This window comes from Kryptolebias marmoratus, linkage group LG1 (genome assembly GCF_001649575.2).
Source record: "Kryptolebias marmoratus isolate JLee-2015 linkage group LG1, ASM164957v2, whole genome shotgun sequence".
NCBI lineage: Eukaryota > Metazoa > Chordata > Actinopteri > Cyprinodontiformes > Rivulidae > Kryptolebias > Kryptolebias marmoratus.
The window spans coordinates 15,081,003-15,100,388 of NC_051430.1; the positions used below are offsets into that span (position 1 = coordinate 15,081,003).

Here is a 19,386-nt window from a genome sequence, read left to right on the forward strand (position 1 = left end):
TCATAATGGGGTTTTGTTGTTGTTGTTGTTGTTGTTTTTTTTACTGTGTTTGAACTTGCATTTGTTTCTGCAGCACCGGTAGAGTTAGAGCAAGTATATGTCCAGATTTCTCAAGTGAAGCTATACATTGGATGAGAGCAGCATGTCATGTCAAGAGGCTATCTGGGTGATCTGTGAGGAGAGTGGATGGAGCTGAAGTAATGAAGTGGAGCTGAGTGGGGTTCGCAGCTGGAGGTCCAAGCCCATCTAGCACACTGGCTGCATTTCAGCTGCAGTGGAAGACATAAAATGAAGAAATCAACAGTCAGTCAGACAGACAGACAGACAGACAGACAGGCATGGAGGACTCTCATTGCATCACTCTGTATCAGCCCTCAGCCAAATGTTTCTGTTCGTATCTGCAGACCTAGAAGGCACTGCATCGGTCAGGATATTTTCTGTTGCAGAAGTTTCCCGAATAATGTCTGTCTTGTGGAAGCAATAGATTGTTTGTTGGCTGATAAGCATGCAGCAACGGTTCAGTATCATTATAATGCATCTCATTACCTCAGAAGCCCATGAAAAAGGTAAAAAATGATGAATAAGTGATTCAGCAGCGCCACCATGATCCAATGCATATTTAAAGACAAGGCGGTATGTACATTCCTGTGACATTAGCATTCTCAATATTTTAAGGGTACTGTGATGCACTGCTGTTTGCAGCGTCAGCACTTTTTTGTTATTATTTTTTTCTAATTTGAGTCTTTTAAATTATATGCTGTACATGCATCAGTCAACATTTTATCACAAATCTGGTGTAATTTGTTGCATAAATTGTCACTGAGTCACTTTTGCCAAATTTTAATAGCTGATCAGTCAAACAGCAAGATACAGTTACAACTAGGAATAAATTTAAAATCTTGTTGAAAAAATGTAGTTTTGAGTATCTAACTTAAAAAATAGATTGGCAGATACTTATTTGGTTGACTTTCAAACACAACAAAGGCTGTTGTTATCTTTAAAAAACAGACTTTGTTCTTTTTTTCTGAGATTTCACTGGAAGTCTTCCAGGTATTTTCACAGAATGAAGCTGCAAAGAGGAACCAAATACTTTCTGCTCTGGGTGTACAGCAATGCACCAAAAACGGGAGCTATAGTAGAAATATAGAGAGGCACAAATAAATGAAAAACCTGCTTACAGTAAAAAACACCTGATTTATACAATTATACAGACTGACTCAAATGTTTATCCTCATAAAATTCAAAAGTTCTTTGAAAAAAGAATATCATCATTGTTTACAATGTGGTATAAAAACAATCGACTGAAAGCAGAATGAAAACTACAATAACACATACACACAAGCATAATTCTTGTTGGCCTTATATATATATACTGTATAAGGCCAGTGAGAATAATGCAAGCTATTTTTATTTTGTAATAAATGCTTTAACCAAGATATGAAATATTAGCAGGAAATAGAAGAAAATCATGTCAGCCAGCCTTTTTGACAAATTATGTGTGAAAAAAAGCAGCAATAACTTTTATGTAAAAACTCCTGGCATTCTGATTAAAATGTGTCAGAAATAATATCTTATTGATGCACTGGTATTCAAAAGAATATACCTTTGTCTTTAAAAAACACCAGATGATATTCAAAAGACAACTATCTTAAGTAATTTATTTGTGCTTTTATCAGGTATTACATTTGAACCAGCCTACCATTTAACACATCGTAGCAACCCCCGAAAAAAAAAAATAAAAAAAACCTTTCTGTTTGTTGCCTTAGGATTTCTGTGTGTTCCTATTCACTAACAACAAAAACAGCCGAAGGGATTTTGGAGTTTCTTTGAACTTCAGTCTGAACATCGTGGTCGGACCAGGTCAGGGTGAATGACTCATGACACAGAGAAGGAAGAGAGAGCTAGAAATGTGCACTGACTGTGATTCACTTTGTGCACAGCTGTGATGTAAGTAACACAGACAGGGCAACGTTGCACACGTTTGGTTTTTTTTTTGTACCGGTACACCCAGTTAAGTGGATTAGCAATGCCACCCTGGGGGCCCATACAGACCTAAAGCTCCTGTCACAAACACAATTAGGCAAAACACACTTTTTTTTTCTCCCCCTTACTTTCTGGTGGAGGTGACTGTTGGGGAAATGGTTGAGATAGTCAGGATAAGCATGAAAAAGGCATCCAATATTCGCTCTTATCATGCATTACCACTAGGATGATGTGGCGCGCCTTTTAAAGAGTTGGTAGCTTGATGGTAGCGAGGCATAAGTGAGAACTGATTGCTATTCAGAGCACCTGTTGTGGCAGCCTGGAGACAGATGTTGCATATACTTTTCCAGTTTGATGCTGGTCACAACTGGCAGCTGCTCTTTAGTAAAAAAAGGTGCCAAGATTTCGAACCAGACCTTTGAAATTCTGCATATGTCTGTGTGTACTGTTCATCTGTCATCCGCTCAAAGTGACAGTTCAGATCTTTAAAGTGGGTATCCGTGAAAAGGTTATGAACAATTAATATCTTAGATAGCTCGTTGAATGGCCTCAGTTTGGAGCAAAAGACATTAGTTCTGACTGAATTGATGAGCTAAAGCCTAGGGGGTCAAGACCAAAGTGGATTGCTTTTGTCTTATCTCAAGAATTTTATAGAGGTTCATGCAAATGCTATTTTAAATCTTTACATCGTCATCAATTTTGCATTACACGGTTATTCATACAGAACTCTGTGGTTTCTTGCAGGAGCAAAACGCAGCAGCAACTAGTCATAGCACTTCTGGTGCAGCGTGAGGCTCCTCTATAAGGACTATTGGAAAAATTCTGCCAGAATAATCACGTAATGCAAGACTGGCAAGACTACAGTTTTATAAAACAGCATTTGCTTAAACTGCTATGAAATCTTGTTGAATGAAGTTGTTTTAGGATGTTAGCTTGTCAATCCATTCAGAACTAATCTCTATTTTGCCAAATTGAGGTTACTCAAAGAGTTATCTACAACAAATGAGAATTTTTTCTTTTCTATTCAAAGTTTTTGTGAAAAATGTATTTCAGCTGATCTTCTTTTCTTTTCTTTTTTATCGCTAGGTCTAGACTGGCTGATTTTGTAGCAAACTGCTGGACAACTTCGCACCCTGGGAGCACCTGTCCCAACCCAGACAATCCCTACGCCTGCTCAGCTTCTTATGCAAGGCTCATCGGTCAGTACGTAGCTCTGAGTGACTCTGTGACTGCTTGAGAATCTGAAAAGTAGGGGCTAAAACTGGTGGGTCCATAAAAAAAAGCTGCAGATTCAGAAAATATATCCAAAAATTAATATACACTGTTTGATAAAGAACAAAATGATGTATGACTGCAGGTTGGTCTGGTTTTATCACAAGTACCAGCCTGAGGATTTGGACACCTTGTTTTTTTTTCCACCTGGTCTGATATCTCTAGCAGCAGACTGGACATCAGTTCAGTACCAGAAGTAAATTAAAGAGTGGAGGCACTGAGAGAGTGTTTACTTAATTAAAACACTCAACGACCATCTGTTTGCTCGAAACAAATGTTGTGCAAATAATGTAACTAGTGACAAATCGGTCCATACATATTTTCTATTTCCAGCCAGCAGCAGCACCTAGGTGATGTTGTTGAGGCATCGCAGGGATTAAAAAAAGATTTGTAAATGCAGATCTACACACAAAAAAATTATATTTATATATATAAATATATATTGCCACTGCTTAATGGTTGCTGAAGTGTCCATATTTCAGCATCAGTCAGTGCCTCACCACCATCTGTCATAAATGATGCAGTGTGAAGTGGTATTATGCCACAATGCTTCCTGGATTTTTCTGTAAAAATGTTACTCAAAGTGCAGCTAACGCTTTTATGACTCCCGCTGAAAGCATCGACATAGAGAGAGACATTTGAAGAGTAAAATGTTTTGTTGCTGCAGAGCTGTGTTCAGACAGGGCAAACACTTCCTAAAGCAACTACTTTGCAAAAACATTTATAACGTAATGGCCTCTTTACATCTAAATAAAGCATTACAGGATGGTTCCTGTAAACTCAAACAGAGCAAGTTCTTCCCTGTGACTAATATTCTGCTGCACATTTTACATACTTGCACTAAATGTAGTCCATTATTCTCCATTAGTGACCTATAGCTGTCCTAATGAGTGTTGTGTTTATGTGTAAAAACCTTTGCAGGGACAGAAATGACCCCCAACTATGTTGACAACAGCTTCACCAACTGGACCATCTCGCCGTGGTGTACCTGTAAGGGCAGTGGAAACAACGAGGAGGAATGTATCAACTTCCTGCGGCTTTTCACCGACAACACGTGCCTAAGTGAGCCAACCCGACACGTGCATTATTCTGCATACATCTGAAATGTAATTTGCAACTGATAGGGCTCCAGCAGTCATGTAATATTGATGAGAGCAAAAGTGTCTTTTGCAGTAGTTACTCTTGCTAACATGCCACAGCAGTCTGAGCCATGAACTTCAGGCTAATGCAACTTTAATGGTTTCATGTCAGCTTCTGCTTTCCAGTGAAGTTTAGCTCTTCAGCAAGATATTTGCTGATATTACTGAGAAGTGGAAGGTGGAGAGTGAGGGGGGGATGGTATTATATGTGTGGGGAGTAGAGGCTGTTTAAAATATCAGTAAATTCTTTTTAGGTCCCATTAAAAGCTGAATACAAAATATTTTTTTTGTTTGTAAATAAAAGAAGAAATCAAACCAGCTAGAATGAAATAAAAAAATAAATGCATATCTCCCGCTACTTTTCATGCCAGAATTTTAAACTAAAACTGTCTAATGCTGACGAGAGATGAACCTTTAGCTGTTTTAGTTAAACTTTGTAAATAGCGCTATGAGCAAACTCATGCAGTACTGTGGAGCCTTACGAGGTTGTGAATGACTCTCAGCTACTACCCCATCTGATTTGGAAAATCTGGAAAACTGACTAAGTTATAGTCAGTTCTGTGTTGGGTATTGTTTATTAGCTGTGGTGGCCACTTTGAATTGCGGTTATTCCATAACTTAATCAGTTGTAGATGGGCAGCCAATGATTACTTTTGAAGAGTTTCATTAAAATCCATCCAGTAGTTCATGAGATATTTTGCTAACAAAGTAATTGGGCTGAGGACTAGAGTTAATGCCCAAGGTTTAAACAAATGCATTGCACAATGTGCAGTGGTCAAAGTATATCTGGGTGATAATGCTTAGCAACTATCACACAAAACTTTAGCTAAATATTTATAAAACTGCCTGACTTAAAGCCATGTTCATGTTTGTGAAAATCAGTTGGCTGTGGTAGCCATCCTAAATTAGGTTTACTCCAAAAGTTAATGAGTTGTAGATGTACACCCACTGGTTACTTTCTGAGAGTATATTACATCTGCCGAGTGGTTCATGACATATTTTGCTAACAGACAGACACAGTTGACAGTGTGGTTAATGGAGAATTTTTTTTTAAAACAGATCCCACATGATCTTTTAGGTTTCAGAGTGGGTGTTGGAAATGAGTCTCAGCTACGAAATCTATACAATGGTTCATGAGATACTCTGCCGCTACTACACACACACACACAGACATGTGCAAAAGCATTATCGCCTTTTGGGGTTGGGCAGTAAAGATTTAATTTGTTTGTCAAAAAAGGAAAAAACACCATCTCAATTGAAAATTTAAAAAAATATATTTCTGGGTGAATGAACACATGGATGGAGGAATGAGTCAAAGGATGGGCCTGAAGTCCGATTAAAAACTTATCTGGATTCAACTTCTCCACACTCATCCCCCTATCTGTGGAATAAATTGGAATTAAATATTCTTATTTTTTCAGAAGCACATATTCTTTTTTTTTATCATTCCTTAGTCCTCCCGTGAGTAAGATCTACCCAGGCTTTAATACAAAAGAAACCATTTGCATGTCATTTTCCCATTTAATCTGAAAGAGCTTATCCTTTTTGGGAGAAGGATGTCATGAAAAGAAACCGACTAGCAGAAATTAAATAATAGGGTAAGCTGAGTAAAATACATATCATTTGTACAGCTGATGCATAATACAAGAGTGCAGTGGGACAGAGGGCCTATTTTCAAATATCCTCATGCTTTTTTTCCGCTCTAAAGTAAAAACGAGCAAGCTTCTTCCTTGTTATGGCATAGCAAGGGGTGTCATCAGCCCTATCAAGACACCATTGCCTTTAACATGTTCCATTGTGTGGATAATGCTTTCAGACCATTTCAATAGATTGCTGGGTTTCCGTTTTAGCTGAGTGTGCAGGATGAGGGATGAGACTGGGAGCTGAGGAGGCGTCTTGAAAAATAACACAAAATGCAGCATCTCCTCACTGCAGTCAAGGGGAACAGGCCATAAACTTCCACTTTTACCAGGAAGGAGGATATACAGAAAAACATAAAGTCACTGAACAGTACAGCACATGTTCAACCCCCTCTTAACCTGTGAGGCGTTAAAACACCTTTTCATGGAAAGAGTCAAAACTGTGGCTTTGGTCTTGGGATAGAAGCAATAAAAAGTGTTAGCAAGTGACCCTATCTTGATCTTAATGATAGTCACCAAAAGAAAAAAAATAATTTTGAAAAAGTACAACTCAATAGAGTTAATACTTGATATTTATGACATCCAATTAGTACCCACTGGTGACTCATAGCAACTTCTGAAACTTTACTTTTGACATTTTTGCTTTTTATTCCTCTTGATATCTCTTATGCTTCTGTCGTCTTTAAATGCCACAGGTTTAACTTCAAGTCGGGACATTTTATGAGCTGAACTTTACTTGAACATGCAGGCATCTTTAAAATAATGGACATGCTGGGGTTTTCAGCATGCTTAACACAGCAATTGATTGTCTTTGAGACGATGCCCGCAGATAAGAGTATCATCCTTTACCAAAGCTCCAAAGAAAATTTACTTCTCAATCATTTCTTCATTTTATATTTTAAAATATAAACAAATAGAAGTTATTTTTGATATAAAAAGTAGTTGCAACCTTACCTCAAGAAACTAGTAACGCCTGTTTTTTGCTGAAAAGATTTATAGCAATTTATCATTTTTGGTCAACGTTATGTGAAAAGGAACTTTTTATACAAACTGTCTATGTCTAAATTTTATTTTGAGAGTTGACCTTGTTTAAATTAACCATCTGCTGAAATTTACATTACCTGTATTTTGGCTACAGTGGAACTGAATATTCTGCTTTTAGTCCCTTTTTTAGTCCTAAATATTCAGCAACCACAACCATTTTTCTAAATACTTTTTATTTGCTGGCCTATGGAAACTACACTGACAATAGCAACATTAATGTCATTGTTGTTAACAGTGTTTTAAATATAAAAGAAAGATTCTGTTTGAGGATTTAAACTTTTTTTCTGTCTATATGTGGATGGGAGATGCAAATGCAGTTTTGCATTTTGCATTTTTTTGCATTTGCGTTTTTTCAATTATCCAGAGTAGCGTGGACAAGGCATTTATCTGGTGCTTTACTGATAACCCAATGTGTTTTTTAGGAAATTAACGGTTCCACAATGTGGTGATGCTATTTTTTTAATCTGGTGGCCAGCTTGTGTTAGCTAACTTGGTTTGCTTCTCTTGGCCGGTGATGCTATAACTCCATTCTGCCGTTAAATAATAGAAAGCCAAACCTTTTATAGCACTGAGTTACACAGATTGGAGCTAGTTTCAACTATTTGATTTTAACATTTGACAAACTTTTCAACTTGGAATAGTTTTCAGCCATTCGATTTTCACTTTATCAAAAATTACACTTTTGAGCAAGTTTCAGTCTGTGGATTTTCCACCAACTGCCACTGTGATCATGTCCTCGGATTATGATCTACTCAAGAGGGCAAACGAAAAGACTTGTGACCTTTAGAAGATTATCAAAAGGCTTTTTGATGAACTCATGAGGAAGGCTTTTCTCTTAAGCAGCTTCATCAACGTAGCTTCAGGGAAGTCAAAACAGACTGAAGGATATATTCTGTCAGTACTTTTATCAGACCTTCAATTTAAAACAGCCTTGCAAATTTTGCAGACAGTAATGTCTGTCTGAAGGTCATGGACTAATCTTTGTTTTTCAAAATTCTTTCTGTCCTGTTGGTTTTAAGCAATAGTCTTTTACATATCACCTAAGAGAATTTTAGTTTTGATGCACAACACTTGTTTTTTGATTCCTGTTTTTGTCAGCTGAAACATTCTTAAAATACAAAAAAAAAGGAATTTATTTCATCTGCTCACTTGCAAAAAGCAATTCATCTACCCTCACCTTGACTACTGTAAAGCACCGTATTTTGTTTGGAGTCAGCGCTCTTTCCAGCAGCTTGTGTTGGTTCGAAACTTCCCTCATCACCAAAAGATGCATCACTTGTTTTGGCCTCCCTGCACTGACTCAATGTTAGATTTTTGTGTTCCTTTTAAGGTTTTACTGCTCACATTCAGACAATTAAATGGACTCAAGAAATTGAACTGCCATTGGCACAGGTAGTGGCCCCAACTATACCTCGGTAATTTTGTGACAGAGGGAGTCTTTTCCATTAGGGCTCAAATTTTATGGAACGTGTGTCTGTGGGTGTGCAGGGGTGGGTGGTGGCGGTGTATACACTCACACACCCACACACACACACACGTACATACATATATATATATATATATATATATATATATATATATATGTATGGCATATCTTCTTGTATTTCATCATTTCTTACTTCATCTGAGCATGCAGGTAGGCCAATGCACATGGTTAAAAGAAAAATTGCCCAGAATCATTAAAAAATTGAGGCACAATTGGCAACAAACTTAATCACTCAGTGTAACATGGTGCAGTGAAGTGTCTTGGGTGAGAAGGAGGGGCGGGCCCCCATCCAACTAGTTTGATTTATGACTTGATTTCCCCGTCTTAAAGAATCTGTAGGGGGATAGCTAGCTTTAGCTGACCCTGACAAACAGATGTGTAACATCACACGTCTCAGCAGTTCTCCACCGGCTCTTCACTGCCAGCAATGAAGTTTTAAGGCTTCACCGATGAGCTCAAATATTCTCCAAGCTCAAGGAGATGTTTTTGAAAGTTTTTGAATGAGTTTTTGAAACAGGAATGCTTTTCAATGAGCTATTCGTACACATTTATGTGTTTACCTTTTTTTGTGTCTTGCTCTGCTTTATATATAATAGACTGCGTAGGTGGGCAGAAAACGTGGAAGATGAGAGCATGCATGAGGAGCACCAGGAGTGTGTGACCGTTGGATTATTCATGTGCATTCCCCCACTATCCTGTTTGTCCCTTTATATGGTGGTGGGGAAATGCCATTTCTCTTTTGTTTGGGAATGTTTTGAATTTGATCAGTCACATGAATCTATTCAAAGTCATCTCTGCACGCTGACCTTATAATGAAGGTGGCTGCCAGGCAATTACATCTCTTGCTTTCGCCCTGCCTGAACAAAGAGAAGCGAGCTTTGTGTTTTAAACGGATGAGCAATGAAAAGGTACTCAGCCCCTGTGTTACTACATCTAGCTGAAAAGCAGGCTGAACATGGATTTATCACATTTTTGCAGACTTGCACATACACTCACAGAATTACACCCATGCATGCAGTAAATCTGTTAGCGCAGATACGCTACCACTCACATGAGTTTACAGACTGCTGCCCTCAGTATAAACTGCTTGATTTTCTACCATCCAATAGAGTTTATTTTAATTCTATGCTGGCAAACAAAAAAAAAGGGTTCATAATCTTGAATGTGGACATTTTGTCACTATTTGGTCAGCTTGTTGCAATTTTCAGAGCAGCTGTTGTTACATAAAAGCATTTTTGTAATGAGGCAAGACCATGAGCCAGAGTTGTTTGTATTTGATAAATGTGTCCATTTTTTTTCTCGGGGCTTTTCTAATGGAAGCAAAATAACTTGCTAAATTGACAGGATAAACATGTAATGCAGGAGAGAAAAAAAGAGCACATTTTACTACAATAAACATTCGGTAATATTGGCCTTTTGTTAGACAGTAACATCCAAAGTGGCCTTCTTAGTGACAGATTTCAGAAACAAATTTCTAATTTGTTTGTCATGAGTTTCGCATGAAACTCTCAAGCTTAAAAATTGGCTCTCTGTACTCATTTTTTAACTCTCCCTTCTTCAATCTGTTCCTCTGCCCTGCCTCATTCCCACGGTTGGAGAAGACTGGGCAGGGGACCAAGACGATGACTTAGAGCTGTCTGTCTGCTCGCTGGCTTCTCGCTGAGGTGGAAGTCAAATACAAATGACTTTATTCTCTGTCCCTGCAGGAAATGCTATTCAGGCTTTTGGTTATGGGATAGACATCATACCAGGCAAAAATGTGACTGTCCCGAGCCCCTTGGCAACATCGCCCGACTGGACGGCAAGCTTCACATATCCCTCTGTCACTTTCCCAAAGGTAATTCTTTTACACTGATTAATACAGCGTGTTACAAATGTCAAATTTATATGCAGGACACCATGTTAAGTTGTTCCTTACAGTTTAAAATTCAAACAGAATGTTATACAGGGAGTAACATTGTTACATCGCCAACTTCTATATGCCTAAGTATGCCAAAATGGGACTCTTTGCAAGAAGAAACACAAAACCGCTCCTCCTCTCTGAATCCTTGAATGGGGGGGGATTTGGTGCTGATGCAAAATTCTAAAGCTCAACATGCGGCGCTGTTCATATCACATTCTATCTCCATTCTCGCCAAAGCAATTGGCATATCAAAACGAACGCTTGACGATAAGAGAGTTTATGTTACACCCAAGATGATGACATGTGGTTGAAATATCATATTTTCCTCCCAGACAATGGAAGAGTGAAAGAAATGAGCGATGGGGGTTTTAATCTGGATTAGAGCTTCTAAAATACTGGCCCACGGCCTGTTCTCTGCTGAATGCCGTCTACTTTGAACACTGCAGTCAACTCGACTAAAACTGGGTTCACTGTCTAGAGCAGAAAAGAAAAAACAAACAAACATTGCTTGTATCTGTGCAGCACAAACACATCAGTGTTTGTCTTTTAATAGATCTGTACTTCATTTTCTCTTCAAATAAATGTGAGGATGACAGCACCACCTCGTCTGCTGCAGACCCCACTACTCTCACTCTGTCTCTGTTGAACAGGAAAGAAATATTTCACCTTGCAGTTTTAGGCCAAGAATAGCTTGCTGTCGAGTTTAATTAGTCCTCACAATGAAATATTGTTCTGTTTTACAGATGTATTTTTGATGTGCAGCGCAGCCGTCAAGTGGATGACTAACAGTCTATTTCACCTTTTGCAGGAGACCCACTCACCTAGTTTGGCTGAATTAGACGGCTTTTTGTGAAACATTCTGCTGCTGTTGTTATTGTTCATGTCATTATTCAGTGACTATTACAGATCCCAATCCAAAGCAATGAGCGGTGTTTATGAATGAATGACTCCCATTAAGACGTATCAAATCACAGCCATTAAATGGTCACACTTCACCCGGAGGCATTCATTGTTGTGCTTTACACCGAAACCCTCATTGTTGGTATGACAGCAAATTAAAACCTTAAAAAATGTAGCAAAGAGGAAAATTAATGGACAAGCACTTCTGATAACAATAACAGTGTGGATGTTTGGGAAAGGTACCGGAGACAGTGAGTTGGAGAGGACGGCAGAGTGAGAATAGATGATGTGGTGTGTGTGTGTGTGTGTGTTTGTGCCAGTATTGATGCACTGCTCGGTGCCTGTCTCACTGCAGCATGGTGTTTAATTTATTGTAAAAATGGTAATTAGGAAACAATAAGACATGTGATTACTCAAGCAGGAAGTTTATAATTAGGGAGGGAGCTGGTAGGGACATTTTGGGCGGCCCTGCATTCTCAGACAACTATGGCTGGCAATTAAAACTTGTCAAACTTCCATGGCAGATAAATTGGGGGAGTGTTGTTATGGTATGAGTCCTGTTGGCAGAAGAAAGATTGCCCAGAGCTGTAAACCGCATAGCGACCAGCACTTAAAAACACATGTCGTGTGTGTGTGTGTGTGTGTGTGTGTGTGTACACATGACCACAGACTATATGAGTAAAAACAAAAGACAAGGTGTGTGATGGATGGATAGACACTATCATATTTACAGAGTATAGGATAATCTGCAGCCTGGGACTGATCGTGTCAGTCATGCTGCTCTTTTATATGCTGCACAATATTTTTTCAGCCAATTTACATGCATATTTATTCAACATGTCAGTTGTTGTGGGCTTTGGCATGCTTAAAGAGTAAACATGTGGGCTGAAGCTTTGTCTATTTTAAACATGCTTCCAGATTAGGTTCGGTTGATCTCTGTGGTGCTTAAATATCCCCATTTCCTGCATTTACTTTAAGGTTCCTAGTGTCATTTTTTTTTTAGTAGCTATTGTTTTCTTGTATTTTTCCAAATTTAGCTTCTCTCAATTGGCTCCCTGTAAAATTTAAACTGCTACTTCTAACATATAAAGAGCTCAACAATCAAACTCTGTCTTATATTAAAGAGCTTATTGTTTCAAATTTCAAATAACAGAACATCTTGCTCTCAGACTGCAAATTTTCTTGTGGTTCTTTGAGTGTCTAAAAGTAGAATAGGAGGCAGCCCTCTCAGCTTTTAGGCTCTGTCTGGTGGAACCAACTTATAGTTTGTGAGGTTGACAATATTTTATTTTGAAGACTAAGTTTAAGATTTTGTTTTTGATCAATCCTATAGTTAGGGTTGGCTTGGGTTTCCTGAGCCGTTCCTTAGTTATGCTGCTATAGGCTTAGACGGCTGGAGGACATACTGATCCCATTTTCTCACTCTGCTCTCTTTACTCTCCATACTCTACACTTTCCATTTGCAATTATTGCTGTCACTAACTTTGGGTTCTTTGCAAAATTTTACATAGAAGCTACATCTGGACCAATCCTTCTGTAGCTCTTTCCTGTCTTCTCAAACCCCAGTCGGCTGAGGCAGATGGCCGCTCATCCTGAGCCTGGTTCTGCTGGAGGTTTCTTCCTGTTAAAAGGAAGTTGTTCCTTTCCACCATCACCATTTGTTGTTCAGGATGAGGGATTGCACGAAAGGGAAAATTCAATGCAATCTGCTGGCTTTGTTAGCTAGACAGCTTTTCACTAATTGGCATTTTATATTGTATGTGAACGCAGTGTATTATTATTGGATTGAATTACTCTAAATTTGAATCTGGATTTGTTCTGAACTAAATTTGAACCTACTATTTTTGGTATATGGTGCCCTGGGATGATTTTTGTTGCAAATTGATTATTTATAAATAAACTGAATTGAACTGAATTGTGTATATAATTTGTAATACACAATCAAGTTCATTTTAAACTTCCACCAGTCCACATTTTACTGGAGCTCTGTTCCATGTCCCACTTGCTTTGAGTCTTTTTTTTTTTTTTTTGCATAAACAAACACTTGACCTTTTTTAAGAAATCATGTGTAAATGATTTGGATACTTTTAATAAATCAAATTATTAACGCAGTAGTAAATTGTGATATTGCAGCGATCTATTAGCAGTGGCCTGATTAGTAACCATGACAGTAAGACTGATCTTATAGCATCAGTGATACACTTCCATTTAACACTCTTACACTTCTGATCTGTATCCAACCAGTCGCCAGATTAAAACGCTGTCATGTTAAGTTTGCATAGACTCCAAGTACTCAATGTACAATTGCCTTGTTTCTTGTGTTGCCATTTTCTGTGTTTTGAAACTGCAATGGCACAAGCCCAGGACTTATTAGTCAGAAAATATGCTCAGACTTTCTTTTTATCTGGGAGATTTGTGTTCAGTTCCAGTGACGGTACAGTTTATGCCTCAGAAACATGCAGTTTCTGCCTTTTGTTCTCCCTCACCATTTGACTAGGTTTGGGCAACAAAAGGTCTGTTAGAATTAGACGTTTAAGACAAGAACTTGAAGTCGGTCTTGCATAAAATGTAGTCTTCAAAACTCTGTTTGTTGCTCTGAAAGCTTCCCTGTGAGAGAACGTGGGAGAGACTAGTCACCTGTTGTTTGATAAACACCGATTTGATACCCGTCCAAAATTTTCAAAGGACCAAAAACTAGAGGGGAAAATTCAGCAATATGAGCAGACCTCTTACCAAAAAATAAATCTTTGTTTTTGCGTACAGGTGTGCTGTGCACTGTTCAAATCTATCAACACACTGGACTGCAGTCAAGTACTTAACAGCAAGAGTGAAATGAAGCTGAGTAAGAGGGGGTCAGCTATAACGTTTCTTTTTATGTGTGTACATGGAGAGAGGCAAATGTTTTCCTATGCTTTGTGTTTTTTGATATATGATGCAGAAACTAAACAATTACAAATATATATATTAAGAATATAATTCAAATCCTGACTGAAACTGTAGTGCACTTATAAGCATCCAAAAAATGCCTAAAATTACCTCAATTTTCTTTTCAGAGCTGCGTGCTTGTGTTGCCACTGCTCCAGTGTAATTCTCTCACTGTTCATTTTCAACTCAGTTGAATGGAACTGACTGTGGACAGAAGCTACATAACCTGATTACTCGATAACTCGCCTTGGGAAATGCAGCCCTGTTTACTGTAAACTTGACAGTGTTCTAACTGACGATAAAAATTGATCTCAACAGGAGGAGTTAGTTCAATGAAAAGTCAGATGTATCCTGAGCAGATTACGGCATGCACATGTGATTGCTCTCAGTCCTCTCTTTCTCTCCCCCTTTCTCACTCTCTCTCTGTGGGTGTGTAGATGTTTTGACACTGGCTGTGTCCTGTCACGCTGTTTTGCATGTGTTTGTGCTTCAGTCACCCGTTTATGAGTGTGCGTACCTTCCCACAAGCCTGCGCGGATGTGTGGATATTGGCTGCAGCCAGAGATCTGGACTCATGTCAACAGGCTGCTGCCACACATCACTGCCCTCGCTAATTAATTGGCTTTTAGTTGCGGATGTGTTTGGTGCATTGTCAAGCTGTCCTTACGCTCCCCCCCCTTTTTATAATACTTTGTAATAACATTGAGTTGTAAGTCATTTGCGAGTATTTAGTTGATGATTTTTGTTGCTCGTTTATGACTTAATAAAAGACTTTGTTCATGCGCAAATGTATTTTGAATGTTTTGTAAATGATTTGTAATTTATAATTGACTTATGTTATAAAGCAGCCTCCCCAATTTTTTGGGTGCTTGTCAATTTAATAATTTCTTAGAGAAAAGTGAATGCACAAGCCAAGGTGCTGTGATAAGAGCAGCCCTTTTTCTTTTTCTCCTTCATGCTCTCCTCCCTTCTTAACAGGAGAAATGCATCTTCCTTGTAAATATAATTCAACACTATTTCCCTGCATCATTATTTATTTTCTCATTTATAAGTTACCTTGTTCTGGGGGAAGATGAGGAGCTGGTAGATAACACCCAAGTCGCTGCTGGTTTTTCTTTTTTTTTTTTTCTTCCTGTGTACAGGGAAATGGACCAGTGTAATCTTTGCAAAGGTTGCTTTGGTGAAGATGAAGTGTGGGGAAAAAGGAGGAGGGGGTGGAGGAGGAGAAAATATTTCATGTTCCCTATGATGTGCCTGTGTAATGCTCTGCTGGACTGAAAATGGTGCCTCTTCAGATTGAGAAGGACTTCTTTAACTTGAAGACAAATGGTTATGCTTGATGTAACAAGAATTGGAGCAAATTGGAAAAGTGCTCAAAATGCTAACAACTTTATGGAAGGACACATAATGAGGCCCATTGTGGTGGGAAGATAAAACTGGAACTCTGGAGGCCACAGAATTTAATATCTGGTCTGATTCCAGCCTCCCTCTCACCGTCCTAATGTGGTAAACTGCATACGCGTTTTGCCAACTGTACATAAAGTTACTTTCTCCTGTACATGAAAAGGAGCACTGCAGTGTTTTGATTACACACAGTCAAACAATATGGTGTTGGGAATGCTTTTTTCAGCCCATATTTTCAGTGAGATATGCCTTATGAAAGATTGAAAAGAAACCCAAAGCCGCTGCTGGCTTCTGTAATGTACATTTGGCATGGTAGCATGTTTTTCTTGTAAATAAAGTCTGTAATGATAGCTTTAAAAACTGTTCAAAAACTTGCTGGCACAACTTAAAAGTGTTTAGGAAAAGAAAAAAAAAATAATGCTTACAAGAAGCTTTTCTTTGTTGCCAACTTGTTTAAAAAGCAAGCAGCATACTAAGCAGCGGAGGCTTGAAATATACTTCACGTATCAAAACATTTGGTTGATCAAACACCTAATTTTCATGCCAACACGGATCTGCCACGGATACATGTAACTTCTCACTCTGACTCTCTTATTTGTGTTTCCTCTTCCTCTCCTCAGCACTGACCCTGTCCTGTCTCACCTCACTCCTATCTCCTCCAATCCATTATCAAATGCCAGGACAGAAAAAAAAAAGAAAAACAACACAAGTGTCTGAATCATGTCTAACCTTTGTACATCTGTCCTTCTCTGTGTGTCTTTCTGTCTACCCAGAATGTTGAACAAAGCAGTGGTGGCCTGGCCCGGGGAGAGGCTCGCTCCCTCTATCTGTGTGCCAACGTCTTGGCTCTGCTTCCCAGCCTGGCTTTGGCTCTGATCCTGGTTCAGCATGTCTTGTAGAAGTGCCAGGAGGAGAAAAAAAGAGGTCATGCATCCACAAGTCGATCCCAAAAGCAGAAGGTGTCATTTCTGAGACTCATATAAAGAAGGCCGAATCTCTGTTGACAGTTGACATAAATGGCATTTGTGAAGAGAGGAAGAACAAAAGGACGAGGAACACGGCAAATATTAAAATTTCACAACTGTGAGTTTGTTGTTCATGTGATCTGTCCGCACTTATGATGGAGAGCAAGGCTTTACAAAGAACCTTTGGCAGAAGAAAGGACAGGAGGGTCATTCTCTGCGCAATTCTTCCTCTGCCTGAGATGCTAAAACCTGGAGGACTGAAGCAGCAACAAAGACTTATCTCACTCAAAGAGGAAGGGAATTAATGAACAACAATAGTAAAAAAATGACAGGATTGACAGAAAAAAAAGATGGTTGCAGAAAGAAATAGAAGGAGCATGAGGTAAATATTACAGAGTGTGGAGCAAAAAAGAACAAGTCTTATTTTTTTTTGTCTTGAATTGGGTTTTGGTTTAATCTTCTCTTGGGTGAACAGATCACAAATTTATGGGTGTGGATGGAAGATAATTACATTCTGTCTTTTCAGCACTAGTGTAAAGTCTAAAGACTGTAAAGCCTACTCAGTGTTCTAAGTGTTGGTTTAGTATCTGTGACCATAATCAATCTGCAGTACGGATCTTTCATTTGGTTGCTACAACATACTCTTTAAGCAGATGGCAAAAAGAACTAAAGCTGGAAATGTTTAACGTCAATGGCTACTTGGTCATTTAAGATATTGTTGTTGACTGTGGGTGTTCACCATATGTCCACCTGCACATGTGTATAATCCAGTCTCTATGTATATAAACAACACTTTTCTTTCATGTAATTCGGTGATATCTAGTACCTTGAAAGGACTTTAATGTATGCTAAGGTTGCTCAGTAATGGAACCAATGGAAGGCCTTCATTATCTGCATTTATATTTGTCTATTAAAGTTTAATCACAAATGTATAAAGTGACGAGATTAAATGAGCTCAATCTTTGAAAACCATAATTTGTGAGTGAATGTCATATGTTTATGGGGTGTGTACAAACCTATTGCAAAGTGTGTGTGTTGGAGAGTGGGCGTGTGTTAGCATGCATACAAACTTATGTAAAGTATCAAATATTCCCCCTGTGATGTCAAAACATTGTACAGATCTTTTGAAGTGGGGTTCTGTTGAGAGATTATAAAAAATAATATTTTACCTGTAATTAATAGCTATTTGAATTACATCAGTTTGAAGAAATAATGATGAATTCTGACCATACTGACAAGCTAATGGCTACTTCCTAGACCTAGACCAGTCTTAGAAATTTAATATGCTAATGCTATTTTATGAACTTTTAGATTTTCATCAGTATTACTTTACTTTATTTACCTAGAATTTTAAAGCTATTTGTAAAAGCAAGTAACAGCTGCTTTTGGTAGGAATATTATAGTTTTTCTGCTGTAATGATAGTGTATTTAAACTATCATTACAGCAGAAAAACTCAATTTACAACTCAATTTACAACTCAATTTAACAATAGTTAACAATATTGTTAAATTGACAGCAGTCTAAAGGTTTATAACATAGCATTTGCACAAACCATTATGATTTTTTTTTATATTTGAAGTTGTTTTAGGGTGACAACAACTCACTTTGGTCTTGATACAGCTCAAACCAGCCATCAGCTCATAATTTCCGTCAGAATTAACTCTAATTTTACACAAAGATATGAACTATAATTTTAAGGATGTAACGCTACCTGTACTTTATAGTTTTTGAGAGTAAAGTTATCCTTATTGGAGTGGTTCAATATGTGACCAAACAAAAATTATTTTAAATCTAGTTCTAAACCTGAAACATTTAAACTGTTTTTAGAAAGGTTAAATTCATTTTTTGTAGTTTTTATTTTTTTTAATGTGAGTGTAGTTGCGATAAAGTTTGATCCCTGAGATACCTGTGGGAGAACACACAACAAAGGTAGATTTGAGAATTGACAAAATGGTTTTTTTTTCTTTACATGATTTGTTCAGCGACACAGGAGCTCCAGCAAGCATTTAAAAACATTCACAGAGCTTTCCAAGTTGATATCAAAATCAAGTTCAAGTTAAAAAATGGTTCCTCCCTCAGTCTGTATCTGCAGCTCATACTAGAAGGTAAAATTACTGTATGATGTAAAAATTTCAGTGTGTGAACTCAGTGGCACTGTAGCTGGTGTGATTCCACTGCATAATGACGGAGTTGTCAAAATGTCAACCTGTTCTCTGAAATGGTTCCCTTGCTGACTGGTCATTGTTCAATATGGGCAAATGTGTTGCTTTTGAATTGGGGAGTCTTCACAATGCAGATTTCACAGTTTCTGCCAGAACAAGTTGTCTTCACTTCAGCTTCTTAAAAAAAGATGCCAAAGCCATTCAACACAACTGGTATGATTCATTTGAATTTAACTAATGTACATTTATTTTCAAAAAATATTAAAGGAGCATATAAGCACACCATATGAAGCAGAATGAATAATTTTAAACCATTTGATTAGAAAATTATACACTGGAATATTACTTTACTCATGATATACAGCTTTTCCTTTTGATCCATAAACTTTACTGTGTGTGGAGAGAAGACTGACGCACATTTGTTGGCACGTTTGCAGATGACAAATGCACTTTTTAAAGTTTATGCTTACATCACTTTTCCCTGGAGTAAATGAATATTGACTTCTTTTTTTTCTTTCACAAACATTACTTTTGTAGAAACATTTATGTCTTTGGGCAGGAC

At 38.0% G+C, this 19,386-nt stretch overlaps 1 protein-coding gene across 1 annotated transcript in view; it reads left to right on the forward strand.

Annotated features, from left to right (window-relative positions):
- LOC108236435 (GDNF family receptor alpha-2-like) overlaps positions 1-19,106 on the forward strand; it is a 61,381-nt gene extending 42,275 nt beyond the window's left edge. Inside the window, exons 5-8 of the mRNA XM_017417087.3 lie at positions 3,070-3,182; positions 4,177-4,317; positions 10,271-10,401; positions 16,470-19,106. Of these exons, the coding sequence (XP_017272576.1) occupies positions 3,070-3,182; positions 4,177-4,317; positions 10,271-10,401; positions 16,470-16,595 (511 nt within the window). The 3' untranslated portion in view covers positions 16,596-19,106. The remainder of the gene's footprint in view (positions 1-3,069; positions 3,183-4,176; positions 4,318-10,270; positions 10,402-16,469) is intronic.
- Positions 19,107-19,386: the final 280 nt, after the last annotated feature.